Here is a 17323-nt window from a genome sequence, read left to right as displayed (position 1 = left end):
CTATTACCTCAACATGACAATGAAAGTACTTTCAGTATAACTGATCTACTGATAACTGTTCAGATAACTGATATAATGTGTTTGCAATATGACAAATATTAATACAACCATATTTTTCAAAGAGCTTTTATTTGCTTCCTTTCTGGAATATACACAACATATACAGCACATAGTTTCTATGTTGGTGCATTATTCAAACATGAGATCTCAGTCCAAATACAAAACTCAGTGATTCAATTTGCTTTGAACCAGGAGGTTAACTTCTATTCCCATGAAAGCCAACACTTACCAGAATCCCTCTATGCTCTAACATGTCTGGAAGCAGAGTATTAAAACCTAGTTCAGAAATACATAATTTCACAGTATGGAAAATATATTACCTTTACAACAAAGTGTTTTATAAGAATTCCTTCAAAAAATTAAACATTCATGTAAGCCCTCACTCTGTCAATCTCCCAAAATCAAGTGTAGTCCAAGACCACAATGGCTACCTGCGCCTTCCAGACACACAACCATTTCAGAAGAGCACCATCCTAACAGTCAAACTGTCAATCAATCCTTCAGCTGTCATAAATATACTTACTTTGTAATTAAAAATACAGGAATCTCACATTTCTCAGTTACAGTTTGTCAGCTTGAATTATATATAAGCATATAAAGCCATATAGGACCCTCTAGCACAGAAAATCCACAAAGCCCTTACTGTCCATTGTAAGCAAAGTCAGATAAACTATTTTCACAAAACACAGTATACCTGACGTTAAAAAAAAGTCTAGCTTGGAAACAACTCTGGTAAAAAACATGAGAAAAGAAAACCAAATTTAAAAGTAGGATTTGTAAAACCTGTGTCAAGCAGACCCTGCCAAGGTACATCTCTGCAATGACTAGACTCAATGACCTCACAGAAAGAAGAGTATAATGATGCACAGGAATTGTTCAGCACTGCAAACAATAGCACTCATGTGCTCCACCTCATTTTCATGAAATCACAGGTTTTAATAATCCAAATAATTTATCCAGATTTTTAAAACCCAAGATAATAAACATTAAATGTTCACAGATTAATTTTTAAATTCTGTTCCCAACCCTAACATGTATATTAAAATGTACTACTGAGGCACTGCTGAAAAATCCAAGCAGAGTTTGATTGTCTTACACATAACCATAAACATTCAGGAAATGGTTGGTCTATTTTGTGTTCAAAATGTCAATGTTACCACAAAAGTGAAAAGTCTTGATGATTTAAGTTGCTATATCCTATAAATGTTAGTTTACAGTCAGTGCTAACATACAAAACTAGAACTGCCTCTTTCAGAGCCATACAGTCTTCACATGCACTGTAACCTACAGTCATACATAATTTCCATCTGTGCTGGAAATTTTCTATTTATCTGACTCTTCTATTAAAAATAAACAGGCTGGATTTTCATTTTAAAAAGCCTATCTTCTCCCACAACTTGAAAAACAAGTATCAAAAAAGAACAAACAGCAAAAATAGAAGAAAGAAACACGTTGTGCTAGTTATGAAGCTCTGATACCTGACAGCCACAAACAGTCTGAGGAACATTTAAAAAACTCCTATATACAAATTTTATACACACACCAAGATTAAGAGGTTAAGAAAATTAGTGTATCTGTTTTTGCATTCATTTTGACCACTTGGGCACCAAGCTGCAACTCATGCAAACGTATTTTCAAATGTATTTTTGTGCAATAATTTTGTCTATATGATCTGGCAACAGAATTAGGTCAACACTTTCACCTATGGGTATCTAAAAGCACACACCTTTTGTTTAGAGGTTAGGCCTTAGTTTCTTGGATAAAACATAGCATATTTCGAAGTTCGAAAGCCAAGCAGGTCTCTCATTTCGTTGCGGAATTTTGACAAATCCTGCCGCAGTTCATTGAGGTTTTCCACAGTGGCCTGATCTGTACTTTGCATCTTCTGTCTCATGGAAGTCAAGTACCGGTGGACTAAACAACACATCACCTTTTGGTAATTCTCATCTCTCTTCTGCTTCAGATTTCTCCATTCCTTTAAACAAACATAACATATTTACCATGGAAGTGATTTTTGAGCCCTAAAGCCTGTATACAATTCTACAGAGAAGAAATGTGAACAAAATAACAAAGCTATTTTTAAATGCATCCTGATGTACACAAATATACAATGCATATAAATTGTTCACAAAATCCAAATTAAATTATCAGCTACTGTACCAGCAAAACAAAAAATTTTTATGTACCTGACTTGGTAATTGTTCTGTGAGCAATCAAGAGTTCCATAATCCTGAATGTCTCTCAGTGCAAATTCCATAAAGTGCTTAAATTTGTTTATTTAATGCTATTTTCGTCAGCAAGAAGATGCAAAAATAGTATGTCAAATTGAAGGGTAAAAAAATGTTTATAAAATAAACAAACAAAAAATCTCTTCCCTAACAATGAGAGGCTTCAGTGATCTTTTTTGGTTATTTATTCTGACACTTCTGTAATATGTTTAAAATCAATTACTTTCTCCAAAGAATATTCTAACCTCACCATTTCTGAGATTAGCACATACTTCCTTGAGGTTTCTGTGTGTTTTCATTCAATCAAAGCTTTTTTTTACAGACTATTTCTGGTGGAATTGGGGGTTGGAGGGAAGTGGGTTTAAATTCCCAAACCAGAAAGTTAATAAAACCTTACTTAAGTACAAATAAGTAACACTTATTTATCTTGGATGCAAGATAATTATTCACATTATTCTGTAGTTCCTATTTATCTTAGTAGCATTCACCTTCTGACAGGCAGCTTCATGCAGCAATCTGCATTTTCATTTCAGCAAGCAGCACCTTCCAGCTGCAGAGCCCAGAGCTTGCCCAACCATTCCTCACCTTGAGGCTGTTCTGACGTTTCACTTTGCCACTTGATGTATGAGAGCAGATCCATTTACTGAGACTGTTGAAAAGGTAACAAATAGTCTTGGGAGAGGGTATAACATTAAAAGGTGGAGGCAGCGTGCATTTATCATCAAAGTAGCTAAGCCAAAGCTTGGCACGAGCAAACTTCCACTCCTTATCTTCATGATTCTAAAACATCAGAAACATTAGCAGAGAAAAGAAGCAGAAATATTAATATGTCATTTTGTAAGTTTCATTTTCTCATACCTGAAAAACTGACCATTATTTAATTTTGGTTATATAGCATTTTAATAGGTTTGCTTGAATATTCTAATATTGAATACTTAAAACAAGTACATCTTTCTTCAATTCCCTACATACTCTAGGATAAAATTCAGAAGGGATAACGCCAGTTCAAATGCCAAAATGCCACACATATCAAAACCAGTATTTGAACAGCCATTGTATCAAGAAAGTCATCAGCTCCCAGTGGCTAAAGCCCTGCACATATTCAACATGGAAATTATATATATTTTTTAAATCAAAGTAAATAAGAAGTTCTTATTTGAAGGAAAAATATGAGCTCACAGACAGTGCTCCTTCATGAGGTCTAAGACCATGAGTTTACACATCATAGGAAGAAATTTGTGTAAAATCCAAAGGCACAGGTAATTGCTAATTAATCAGACACCACTTACTGCTATCAGCTGAAAACTTTTGTGAAGCATTGCCACAAGGAGTTTAGTTAATACTATCACAACCACCACGTTGTAGGTCCCAACAATAACTGCACCCACGAAAGACTGTAATTCTTCACCATAACTAAAACGTGTCACAAAGATTGCAACATGTGCCAGGGAGAATATGTACCAGAAGAGAGCAAAACATGTCCCAATAAACCTACAGAAACAAGGAAAAAATCTGGTTAGGTAAACCTAACACCACAAGTGTTTAACGTAAATTCCAAATCAGTGAAAAAATCTAGTTTTGTTTAATTACTAGGGATTCAAGGCTAAAACAATACAAGTTATTTTATAAATCTCAGACTCACGAATGGAATGTGTCATTGCTCTGTTGTTCACAGAAAATGCCTGCACAGTCCTTTTCTTCATTTTCAGAAAACCCTTTATCATAAAGTTGGGTCAATCCAATTGTGAATGAGAACAAGACAAGAAGAAACATTCCCAGAAATTTTCCGAAGTCTTGTAGCATCTGCCCCATTGAAATCTGTGAAATAGATTTATTTCTAATTTTAGTAAAACATGTAGTTGTTTTTGTTTTCATTATCTCCTTCAACCTTTGATCAACAAAACAATCTATTTACATTTTAAATATTTAAGTTAAACTTTGATATACTAAACAGATTTTAAGGTCAGGAGATAACCTTGTACCGTTTTTCAGAGAAAAATTCTGGATATTAAAAGGAATATGTAAGTAATTTTAACATCGCCTGGAAAACTAATATCCTCCAAATAACCATAAGCAATAGTATGCACACCTTGTTATTTATTTGTAATACCAATGGTAATAAGGAACTGACAGGTGAAGAGACAAAAGCAGTAAATGAAATGCATTTGAACATAAATGCCATCAGGAAAACACTTAGAAGAACACTGAATTAATCAAAACATTTGGAATCATTTATCACTAATTAAAAAAAAAGTAATATACAAAAGCCCATCTGCAGAATACAAAATTGGTTCATTGTAGATTTTATGTGTGATTTTAAATAAACACCTGTGTAGGCACATAGAAATTGAAGGATAAAGCATACAAGGTATGACAGTAAATTAGGACCATTAGTTTCCAATTCAAAATATCCTACAGAGAACTTTGCAATATTAGAAATACAGCATCTTTAAAAAAACCTAATAATATGCTTGTGATTTTTTTCAGCACAAAAAAGACCTTAATTTGCTTTTGACATAAGCATAAATTTTTACAAACTCGGCATAAACTGTTTCTATAATTTAATTAGTCTTCCTACAAACTTCTTCAGAATAGTGTACCATTATAAAGAACATAAATATATGTAATGTGGGATTGGGTGAATCTAATCTATATAAATCAGTGTGTGGAAAGCCCAGTCCTATATGAATCCAAATCTGTACCAAATCATAGTCCAGAATTGTAACACAATTGCCAGGTTTTGCAAGTCCAGCTTTACTGGGAGATAATTCCTGCTCTCTCCTTGGCTGCTGGAAACTCACCAAGTGCCTCCTGCAGCACAGAACACTGGGAGTCTGCACAGTTTGGTCATGGAGATTCTGTAGCAGTGACCAGAGCTCTGCACCAGCTCTGTGCACTTTTGGTCAGAGGATGACTGTACTCCCCATCAAACTGTTTCATCACATCCAACCCTTTAATGAAAAAAACCCAACCCAAATCCCAGTGACAAAACACTTTCCCTTTAACACACAGTTCCAGCCAAGAGAGAGACAGTAGATGAAGCAGGAACCCACAAAAAGTGCAAACTGCCCAAAACTATTTTGTTTGGAAGAAGAGTGTAATAACTCATCTTAAATACCAGTTGCTTTCTTCAGAGGTTCATGCTTTCCCCTCCCTAAGTATGTACAATTTCTAAGCCCTTGAAATCTAATTATCTCATCTAGGGAAGAACTGTTCTACCTTCTGTTAATAATAAAATCCACCACGCATAGCCAATCTACATTATAACAGGTTTTACTAGCCAATGAGTCAAGTAACTGAAGGCTTAAAAAGAACTCTAAGAGCCAAGAGAACATGGTAGCTGCCACCCCCCAACCCCCACTGCTGGGTTTCCATGCCATATTTGATTACCACCATCTGAACTTTGTGACCTACTTTCAGAAAATACTGTAAGAGTTGTTGCAGCAGCCCCACTGGCCAGCAGTAATAACGTAAGCTCCTGTGTGCCTCTGAATGGGGTGACTGTTGACTGTTTTTATTTACTTGGAAAATTTCATAACACAGCCTCCTAATAAAAAACTTGTGAAAGTTCTAGTACTTAAATAAATATGCACATTAAACAGTGAATCTCTTTAAAATGTGGAGAGACTTCAGTGTTCAATCAATTTGTACAACCCTAATGCTTAATGCAACATCAAAACTTTAGAATTTTTTTCAAAGTGTGCAAGTACATTTCCATTTAAAATGTGCAATAGAAAATTAGATCATTAAATTGTGGGAGGTTTTACTGTCATCATTACTGGAAGGCTCCAATAAATACCAAGTAAGAAGAAACCCATTCTCCCTTCTTATAAGTGCCAATAAATAGGTGAGTATTTCAATACTCTTGAGAGATTTCTAATTTCAAACAAAAGCAATTTGCACAACTCAAGGTGCAGCTTCAGTGAGATCACAGACATAAACAGAAAGGCTTTTGATTGCTCTTCCTTGCTACACACTTATTCATCTATCTCTTTAGAAATAAGAAGCTAAGGCAATTATTTGCATAAAACTCTACAGGAAGATCCTGATCCTTGTACTTCCCAAACTGTGAAAACTTAGGCAGTATGTTAAGCTTAAAACAGATGAAAACAAAAACACAGTATAGGAACAGCTATCATGGAAAAATACATTAACTGAACTACACAAGGTCTTTCACTCTTTTTCTTACCATTTCTCATCTGAATCAGTATGTTCTACACAAAATATTAATTTTAAAATATCAAACTTCAGTGCAGTATGACTTCTTTTTACTTTTCACTTTCTTAACATTTTTTTCAATTTTCATTAAGATTCTTGATAGTAAATTAGGTTTAATATTTTTTCAAACAGTAATGATACTCACCTGGAGTGGTCCCAGAATGGAGCTGGTGGTGTACATGAAGAAGAGTCGCAGGTAACTGAGAACATTGGCAAAGGCAAAAAGACCTTCTGCCACCAGGGTAGGATGGAATGCATCCCAGTCCTTCCTTTCAGCATAATCATGAAACTGCAACATAAAAAAGGACAAGATGAGATCACTAACATTATAAATACAGAAATGTACCCATACACTTCTCCATACTTCTATTTCCAAAACAGGCAAGAACATAAAAGAAATTAAGATATATCACTCCTAAGTGTCCTACCTCTTTCAGACAAAGGCATTTTAAAAGTCATTCCAGAGGGAGCCAGAAATCAGACAATTTAAATTAAACCCCTAACTCTGCCACTCACTTATTCCTCTGTTCTGCTTTCACTTCTCCTCTGTTTTGCACAGTCTATTGACACAGGGACCAGGGCACTTTATAAACGTGGGTATTGCCTTGTGTAATAGGCATTAGTCAAAAATAACACTGAGATGCTACAAAGAAAACCAACATACACGTGCAACTGCAATGTGGTGACAGCTGATCTCAACCAGTTTTGGAAAGACTTATGAGTTGGGGTTCCTTCAACAGATTTTATGAATGGCTACAGAGAATGAGAGTCACAAGTAAACTGTTGCTTGACATATTATCCTCTAAGTACTACTATTCAACTTATTCTGGGAATATCCACGGATTCCTACATTTGGTTTGGCTGAAAACATTCAGCATTTTTATTACCAGCTTCTGCTGTCTCAAAATGGACAATCAAAAAACAAGGAATTCCCAGCTGCTTTATAAGAACATCCAGAAGTCTGCTGCACAAAGATGGCAAGAAATAGGGGTAAGTATTTTGTTACACACTGCAATTGCACATGAAGAAATCCTTCTGCTACAGAGACTCTTCCTTTATTTCTTACAGCTTTGGGGCCTATAATGGACCTATGATGAAAACTGAACATTTTAATTTGGTTTTCTATGTGATTTATAAACTATAAATTTGGCCATATAAAAGGGGCAAACCCCCCATTATAGGCCTATTGTACAGGACAGGAGTCCTGCATCTTCAAAAAGGATACAATTTAAATTGGCAACAATAGGTCTTATCTCAGCAAAGGAGCTGGTACTAGAGCCATGCTGGTTGCAAAGCAAATGGCTGGGAAAGCAGCCCAATGTGGCATTCTCCCTCTAGTTTTTTTTTCAAGAAATGGAGCCTTCCTTTCCAAATGATTACCAGCCTCTGAATCAATGCTAGGATAGTGAATGAGCCAAACACCAAGCTGGGGAGAACTGAACCAGTTTATTTCCCTCCCAACTGCCAGACAGCTGTTAACTTGCAGTTTTCAAGACACAATTATGGTGCTACTACACTGGCTTGGATTTTGCTGTAATATTCACATTCAATTGGTCTGGAAGTTTGCCATGTGTTGTGTGGTTAACAACACATGCAACAGAATGGCAATTATAATTTTCAAAACTTGTATTTTCAATCAAATCCAGATGGCTTTTCATAGAGAAAAGACAAGGCTCCTCTATGGTCTCAGGGCTTTTATCCTTACTACCAAAGAAAACCCAAGCAAAAAAATCCCACCAAGCAAAAAACAATTAAAAATCTACCACTTAGGACATTCAAGTATATGTAATCAAAAGCTAAATAAAACTTTCTGTAACAAAAACGCATTAGGCAATCCAAACACAGAGAATACTATCAGCTTTCTACATAGTACTGAATGGAATCAGGCAAGCTCAAACGTCCAATCTGATGAGATGCAGTTCCCTAAAGAAAATTCAAGTCATTTGGAAGACCAGGTAGTCCGTACAAGGAAGACAGGAGCTCTGTTATGGTTTCCAAGTACTTGGACATGTCCTGATGTGTTTTCTAACTCCAATTTGCCTGATCAACTATGCTTTGAATACCAAGGTGCAACAAGACCTGAGGTCTTGACAACTCCACGGCCCATACCACACAGACTTTTAAGCCCAAAGTCTACACTGCACCACACAGGCAACATTACTGATGTTATACACTTAACCACAACACCCTGCTTCTAACACATCACGTGTAAAACATCTTCAGGTATTTTGCAGCAATGCACTAAAATCATACCTGCTCAGTCAGCCCCAGAGGAGCTTTGGATCTATGGAGATTAGTGCTCACCTTGTTATGGGCAACAACTTTGAGGGCAAAAGTTGCCAAATACAGGGAATTCATGACAAAACTGAGCTGATTGCGGGATTCTTCTAAAAAATCTTCTAAACCATCATACCACAGCCTCTTAACATCTGACCACACCATTCCTGCAGGAAAAAAATAAAACCCAGGGAAGTGAAGCCATTGCACTGAACAGGTATTATATGATCACTATGTATCTTACACTGAATTTGTTACAGAATCAGTAAAAAGAAATTGAGAAGATGATATTTACACACACAAGAACTGGAGTTCTGTTGCTTTAGCTTCCCATGGAAGACATTTCTATTCACGATTTTTAAAGTTTATCCAGAAAAACACAAAACTTGCTACTAACTGAAGTGTTAGAAATTCTGCTGTGGCCATTTTGAAAATGATTTTTAGGGAATATTTTAATGGTACTGCGGAATACAATAATGTGAATCCTTGTTACTTGATTCATTTCATTCCAGTTGATTTTGCAGAATATTTTCTAAATATGTTCTTTATCAACTTAGAATATTTTCATAAGTCATTACAAAATAAATATTTAAGCTATAAATGAAATTACTATTTAAAAACTTGAGATTCAATGATGTGAAAAATAACCCTATTTTAATGATTATGTTGCTTAGATATAATTTTTAAATCTTACCTGAAATCCACGTTAGAATATTACATGCAGAAAAAAATATATTTCTATAGCCTTTAATTAAAATTACCAAGACCACCTAATGACACACTTTGTCTACAGCAGACTTGATGGAACAAAATAATTTATAAAATTATAATACTTCATCTCAAAGCAAAGGAGGAATCTGACTTGTACTCAAAATTTGAAGTTTTCAAGTTTCTTTTAAGACCTGCCTGTGTTTGTGTGGGGGATACTACATATTTCCAAAATCTGCAAGAACTGCTCAACAGTTTTAATACAGTTCAACTGTGAAAGGAATCACCATTACACAAAAATTCCCCCACCTTAAAATATCAAATAAACCACCCTCAGAACTACTTAGATAAAAACTGTGTTGTTTTTTACTATATCACTGCTTTTTACAAGTCCAATGAAAAAAATTATACATATCTAATTACCTTACATTAAGAACGGTAAATTTTAATGTAAAACAATTGCACGCCAGACAACCAAAAACAAGGTAAAAGTTATGAACTTTGAACCAAAAGTTCTTGAGAGCTCAACAAAAATTAAACCTGTGCTCCCTCTGCTGCATCAACCAGAAGTGACATGCAGCCTTTCTGGTACAGTTATCATAATTGGTGACAATGACGTACAGAAATAGAAAACCATAACATGGGAAAATAATACCTGTGTTTTGAAACAAGCATGAGGTAAATGCACACCCCCAATCTCTTAGTCTAAGATGGAGCATGCATACAGAAACATATACAACATATACTTTTATCTTTAAACCACATACCAACTGTGCAGCAAGTCCAAATTTTGCTATTAACTACTTTTCCAATCAAGCATTACAGAACTGGTCATGAAAGACTGAGTTATTACTTATTGCTAATGTACCATTAAACTGGAAATTTTTAATATAAATTCACCAATCCACTCAAATCATACCTACCAATAAGCCATATTATCAGAAGATAATCTATTCTCTCAAGGGCTGGTCCCATTGTATTCTTCTTATTCTCATTGTAGACAAGGGAGTACAAATTAAGTAATAACAAAAATGTGAAATATGAAGCTCCATGAATTATAAACTTCATAAAAGGGGTGTGAATTATTCGACCTACTCGAGATTTAGGAGCTAACAAGTAACACAAGGACAGAACTGGCCAGAAAATGCCAACCATCAGAACAGTCAGGATCTTCTTGCAGGTGTGCTTGCGCCGATAGCCGGCCATCTGCCCGAACCACACCGTGTTCAGAAACTGCTGGCAGTTAGACTGGGCAACAAACTGGGGGCGAAGGAGAGGGACAAACAAACAAGGAATCACTCTCAGGTTTCTTAACACACATTATTAAGTTGCATCATTAAAATTAATTTTCGAACTATGTGTATACCACACAAAAAACTTGTTATTTTCCAGCCCTGTAGTAAAAGCAAGCTATGCTCAAACCCAGAGGAACACTGAAATACTTGAGTGTGCTTGATGAATGCAGGCCAGAAATGTGTAATGCTGGTTCTAGGGCATTCCAGAACTACAGCTTACAACTTTTAAATGCTATGTATTTCAACAGTTTCACAAACAGTTTAAGCCTAGACATGTAGAACAGACAGAATTATAGAATTCCTTTTGCAAATGCTAACTAAAAATCGATTTTGCATGAAAAGGAAATTCGCACTCTGTCCTTGGTCCTTGTACTAGAATCCCACAAATACCCATTTACCTTCCAGCACAGAAAACTAGTTATAATTTATGAAGGATTGAAAATGACAATAACGTACTGCATGGACGAAGTTTCTATTGATGACATAAAAAGTGCTGCTATTCTGGAACAGAAGGGCTATTCACTTATAACAGCACAGGTCCAACCTAATTACTGAACAGCACAGGCAAGGCCTGAGACAAAGCTGAACAGTTAATGACCAGTGAGAAGATGATAAATCATGTTTGACACCTAAGGATCCATGCCTCTCTAGGCAAGGATTTAATGAGGAACTGAATAAATAATTACCATTACCAGGGCTGTTCATAAAAAAGCAGTAGCCTGTACTCCAATACAGAAAATACTACATTCATCTCCATAGTAAACACTAAAGAATCACTCAGCATCTTGCAGCATCCCTGTTTCACACACTGACACCTGTGTATTACCATCTCTTCTGTAACTCCTGCAAATTTATTTCCACTTGTGTGTCCAGAGGCAGAACAACAAAGTAATTCATTACTAGCAAAATATGATATGGAAGGTTTATCAAGTTACTGCACAGACAAACCTCTTTTTGATTATACTTGATTGCAAGTTTTAAGCGGCTTAAGTTCATCCTCTCTTCCAACAATCCTCGCTTGTCCACGTGTTCATCACTGGAGGTGTGATTCAGAATCACTTCCAGCTCCCGGGAATTGCGTGCTTGTGCAAGTAAATCTTTAGCAAAGGTTTTGCACTGTTGAGCGAGCTCCTCATAATCATTTCTGAAACACACAGTAGCAATATGTACTATCACACTGGTCCTGTATTTCCCATTAAATCATGAACTAGCCATTTTTGGCTGGGATTGTATACTATGTTAAGACAAATTAAAAGAAACCACCCCAGAAGTTCCATATCAAGGTCCAAGCACTCGTAAGACAACTCTGTGTAGTTTTCACCATTTAACATTTCAATTCCTACCTGAACTCAACCTCAACAAGGCTTAATTCTTTCAAGTCTGCACTAAGTTCAAAAGCTCTTAGGATTGGATCCTCCTCTGTCAACATTATTAAGGCAGGACTGGCCAAACACCGATAAATGTCAAGACGAAATCTGTGACAAAAGAACAGCAAACAAAATGGAGATGTTTTATTTCATTAGCAGCTTCAAACCAGAACCTGTTCCAAAGGTTTGCCTGAAATGGCCAGCTGAAAGACAAAACAATTTAGTTTGTTAAAATCAGCTACTACACTTCCAGTATGTCCTGGAAGACACCTGACATATTTAGAACCCCTAAGTATCCAAAATCGGCCAAACTGGTTCCCTCTTCTTTTCCTCACTACTTCCACTGTTATCAGCACATCAGCAGAAGTTGTAGATTCAATGAAGAGCTGCTATTTCAAGTATTTCTACTGTTTGTCTGCTCTGGATACCTGACGTCTTTCCTCATACTGAAGTTAATGATATAGGGAATAGCATGGATACCAGAATGTGGTCTGTGGCAGCTCAATACCAAAAACTTAAATTCTCTTACTTCCCTTATTTTTTAATATTTATTGTGTATTGTAATTGCAGTACGTTTATGATCTTTGAACTCTGTGACTCTTCATCCAAATTCTCTCATATTAAATTTTATTCAACCCTCAAATATGTTCTCAGACTTAACCACATAAAATATTTACCAGATTGCTACGTCCTTCTCCTCATTTGAATCTTTATTAAAAAGCTTTCTACTTTCAAAAATACTGAAGAAGAAAAAAAGAAAAAAAAATTAAAAATTATCTTTAGCTTGCATTCATCAAGCCATGCCACATAAACAGTTTTAGAAACAGGATTCAAAATTACCCATTTCCTCATTTTGGCTCACAAACGCCCAAGTATTAACTAACTTGAGAAAAATTTTATTTGCATAGTCCCTATGGCCCCAAGATGGCTAGAATATTTGAGACATACCTGGTAAGAAGGGACATAGTGACTATGCACAGTGACTAAGACACAATCCATCCCCAAGAACTACCATCTCTCACAATAAGAAATACAATATATTAAAGGAATCCACTCACAAACTTCACCTTAAAAACAAAATAAAATATACTGAATCTGATCCAGGCAGAGAATTAAGAATATTTTATTTTGGCTTATGACTGCTAAGTCTTACCTGGAATGTCGCAGACTATCTTTTTTGTTCTTGGCAGTGCACAGTGTGCACTCACAGCCCACAGCATGAGGTTTGGGTAATGATATGTCTTGCTTCAACAGCATGGTGAGAATTTCATAGTTGTTACGATGAGCAGCTAAAATTACTGGTGCCACATCCATGGTCGTTGAGTATTCCGGGTTCTGAATGCGTTCCATTAATTTCTGGAATAAAATGTATGAAGTATCTAAATTTATTACCTACAGTTCTACTACATGTAAGAGGGTTTTTGACTGTTCAACCAAGAATTTCTCCTTCAAAATACTTTCCAATGTTTCATAACATGAACAGAAAGAAAAATATGAAACAACATTCAAACACTTGTCAGATAGATACTAAAAAAGAGTAACAGAAACAGATACTTTTCTGGTTAATTTACATAGAAATACTGCCTATTTTTCCAATACACACGAGATATTGGAAATTTTTATTTTGCTCTAGTTTATGAAAAAATTATTGTATTTACTACTGAAGTGCAGAAAAAATATCCTGAATGTGCTATACTCTGTCACACAACACCTTATTCCTTCTCCATCTCCACTTCCACTTTGAGCTTTCAAAAGTTCTTTGGTACTTAAGCATTGACAAGGTTAGTCTCAACTGCTTAATTTCAAGGTGAAGGTCTGATGTTTATAGATTTGCTCTGAAAATCTGTGAAGCTTCAATGCATGAATAAACACTTTATAAGTCAAGGCTGCTAACGACCTTGCGAAGAGATTACTAGAAAAGATTTATAACCACTAGGTTTTTTCTCTTCTAAACTAGGCATGTGTTTGGCAGGTATAAAGCCACTGGACTCCAAGGTGATAAAGTAAAAGAATGTATTTCATCTTTCAAGACAAAAAAAGGTTACAAAAATAATCCCTGGTGTCCAGATTCTATCACCTTACAGATGCAGAATTTAAAAACGTTGTTTCAATACTACAGATACCCAAAAATATCAATAGCCTTCACAGCCCCAACCAAAAAATCAAGCAGTAACAACACTTAACCACAATGGTTGGTCTGGAGGACCGTTTTGGTCGGTGATTAAGTAGAATGTCAACAGCTCCCACCACTTCTGAGTCAATAGCCACCAAAAGTGCATCTGAGGACTAAGTAAAGAAAACAAATCATATGTGAAAACAGCAGTAACTTAAACAGCACAAAGAGACAAACTCAAGCCAAACTGCATTTTTGATATATTTTAAAAAAATTAAGTTTTAAAGTACTAAAATGATGTGTATTATCACCAGGCATATGATCAGGATACAAATTCAGGTTGCCATTGCAGGAGTCCACATAGCATTAGTGACAATTTGCATCACTGCACCAACAGCAGAAGAATCAATTAAATAAATTACTTTCCAGCAAAGATGATGCAAAGACTTGGAAAAATCAAGTTTCAAGACCCAGTTTATCAGGTTATTAGTCAGACTAAAAGCAAGTGTTAGTGCAACACAGCTCAGGCACATGGAATACTTCAGCCCTGCATTTGTAATTCTGGGGTATGGCTAGGAAAATAAGCTTTTTCCTTCTCGGCCAGTAACCAACCACTTCTGCACCTCCTATTACACTGAGATAAGTAGCTTTTAATTTTTCCTACAGATGATATTATTCTTCTTGATTAATTTCCAGAAAATTCAGATTTTTACTTAAAAAAATAAAAGAAAATGACACAGCTTTTATTACTGCCACTAATTCAGACAGGGAAAAGCTTGTGGTTTTATTCATGCCCAATATCAAACAATGTAACAAAAGATGCTAATTTTCCCTGTCTTACATATTTCATCCATCATAGCTTCACCTCTCCCACCAGTAGCAGAGATGTTGCATACATTTAAGGAAGTGTTTTTGGCCATCAAGCACAGATGAAGTTTAACAAGAAAGCACCACAGAAATGCATGTTTGCCTTAACTTAAAATCAACTAATATAATGAGAATTTTTCAGTGTTACCATTTAAAAAATTAATATACTATACAGCCAAAGGGATTTTTGCAGTTTAATGAGATATTCATACCATGTACTTTTTTTCTTGAGGATAATGTATGCATTATACCAGCAGCAGGAGTAACATTTAAAATAAAACTCAAACTCGTTAATATCATAGAAAATGTTACTTATACATTAGTCATGCCAATAAAATTCCACTAGAAAAGTCAACTTGTGCAAAGAAAGCACTTTCACAATTACTTTTTGCAATTTACTGGAAAAAGAATTGAACTGTCTAAAAAGGCAGAATGCATTTATGTCCAAATTCTGAAAGATTAACAAAGATATATGACCACACTGAACATCTCTAAAAACGTGTGTTGGATACCTGGCAGCCATAATCCAAAAGCAGCTGTAGTATGTCCAAGTTTTCATTTTCAATGGTTATGGTAACAGCATTTCGTCCAAGCACATCCACACAATTTATGTTCATTTCACCAGAACTGTTTTCCTCTAAGAGTTTCTTAACCATGTAATAGTCACCTGCAGAAGTAAGGTAGGAATATCACTTCATATTATAAAACAATAAAACCATGTGATCATTTTAAGTACCAGCTGCCATCAAACAAGACACTATTCCATAGCTGACAACAGTAACAGTGTATCACACAAGTAAGAAGTCAAGGTAGATAAACACTCTCTCATCAGGGAGAAAACTAAAGATATTTCAGATCTCTCTTCAGGAAAGCACTAGACATGTACTTTAATCCATCCCTTTAGTTCCAGTCCTAAAAACAAACATACACAAAAGCACGGGGTGCTTTTCAAAACTGTCTCTAGGGTAACAAATTACTTTGCAACACAGAAGACAATTCTCAGTGCAGAACATTTACAGAAGTATATGTAGAATACAGTAAAATACATACCAAGAGTAGTGAACCAGCTGTTATACAGACAATCGGGTTTTGTTACTTTTTTTGTTATGCAGCCTTTTAGCTCTCTGAATCTCTGTTTATAGTTAAAGATAGAAAGCCATGGCTTCCTCTGATGTTCAGGACAGACTGCACCGGCTGCGCAGATGCAAGGCACCCCACCACCGAGAGTCCCAGAGCAAAACTGCAAAGCTCGCTGGCGAAAGCCACTGCAGCAATACCCCAGTGAGCTGACCCGAGCCTCTGCGTGCCAACACCTCAGCTCCTGCAGCCCTGCTCAGGCCCCAGTGCAGCACATCATTAAAAGCACACCTTGGAGTCCAACGTTTCAGACCTTTTAAGATCAGTTTGATATAAGGCCACGTTTCGACTCAAAAGTAACCAAATATAGGCTTAAAGCAAGCAGCATATTTTAGAAAGACATATCTCTTCCCATCCGCCACCAGTGGTGCAAATTGCAGGATACTGGTCTCGCTTATCCTGGGGATGTCTCGATAAGCCCCAATTTTACAGCAGCTCTCTACTCAGAGACTCTTTTAACAGCGAACACGTCCCAGGCTCCTCGGACACGAATCGAACGCGGGAGGAGCCGGCCCCGCGCTCAGGGGCCCGCGGGAGGCGGCGGGCCCGGACCCCGCGGTGCCGCAGGGACCCGCGGCCCGGGCGAGGGGCGGGCAGCGTAGGGCTGACCCCGGCCACGGCTCGGGCCCTCGGAGCGAGCGGCCGAGACCTCGAGGGAGGCCGGGCCGGGCCGGTACCTTTGTCGCAGGCCAGCAGGAAAAGCTTCTCGTCCAGCGTGGTCTCCTCCTTCACCTGCCGCACATCCTTCAGCGCCAGCAGCTTGTTGGGCGAGGCCGAAGCGGACGGGTCCGCGCTCTGGTACAGGGCGGCCATGGCTCCGCCAGGCCCATGCGGACCCGGGCGGGGCGGTACCGGCACCGCTGGCGAGCGGGACAGCGGCCCCGGCCGGGTAACCCCTGCCGGGCGGGTGGGCAGGGCAGGGCGGGGCCGGCAGGGCAGGGCAAGGCAGGGCCGGGCCGGGCCGGCGGCCGCTCCCCGCCGCAGTGCGCAGGCTCCGGCCCCGCCGCCGGGACAGCGCAGGCAGGCGGGCGGGCGGAGCGCCGGGGCCGCGGC

General features: G+C 37.4%; 1 protein-coding gene across 2 annotated transcripts; it reads right to left on the bottom strand.

The window, feature by feature from the left end:
- Positions 1-110: 110 nt before the first annotated feature.
- TRPC1 (transient receptor potential cation channel subfamily C member 1) lies at positions 111-17250 on the bottom strand. 2 transcript variants are annotated; one of them, XM_014877938.2, is made up of 13 exons: positions 16948-17250; positions 15646-15800; positions 14338-14439; positions 13307-13509; positions 12130-12261; positions 11735-11930; positions 10415-10751; positions 8811-8950; positions 6652-6795; positions 3931-4106; positions 3578-3779; positions 2874-3068; positions 111-2035 (listed from the first exon to the last, which is right to left on the bottom strand). In XM_014877938.2, exons 1-13 carry the CDS (start codon positions 17081-17083, stop codon positions 1808-1810), a joined length of 2346 nt encoding a protein of 781 aa, XP_014733424.1. In that variant the 5' UTR covers positions 17084-17250; the 3' UTR covers positions 111-1807. The 2 variants fall into 2 exon arrangements, with proteins under 2 accessions (XP_014733424.1, XP_088026926.1); XM_088170800.1 differs by lacking the exon at positions 16948-17250 and adding an exon at positions 16184-16850.
- Between the last annotated feature and the right edge of the window lie 73 nt (positions 17251-17323).

Source organism: Sturnus vulgaris, chromosome 10, assembly GCF_052056855.1.
Source record: "Sturnus vulgaris isolate bStuVul1 chromosome 10, bStuVul1.hap1, whole genome shotgun sequence".
Classification (NCBI taxonomy): domain Eukaryota; kingdom Metazoa; phylum Chordata; class Aves; order Passeriformes; family Sturnidae; genus Sturnus; species Sturnus vulgaris.
Note: the sequence above shows the minus strand (reverse complement) of the source record. Positions and strands in the feature narration are given on the sequence as shown.

Bases quoted from the DNA above. Each gene is read 5' to 3' on its own strand.
- TRPC1 (XM_014877938.2), bottom strand. From the start codon at position 17,083: ATGGCCGCCCTGTACCAGAGCGCGGACCCGTCCGCTTCGGCCTCGCCC. The intron at 11,931-12,129 runs GTAGGAATTGAA...TGTGTGTTTCAG, and splicing joins CTTGTTGAGGTTGAGTTCAG to AAATGATTATGAGGAGCTCG. The intron at 2,036-2,873 runs GTGAGGAATGGT...GTTTGTTTAAAG, and splicing joins AACGTCAGAACAGCCTCAAG to GAATGGAGAAATCTGAAGCA.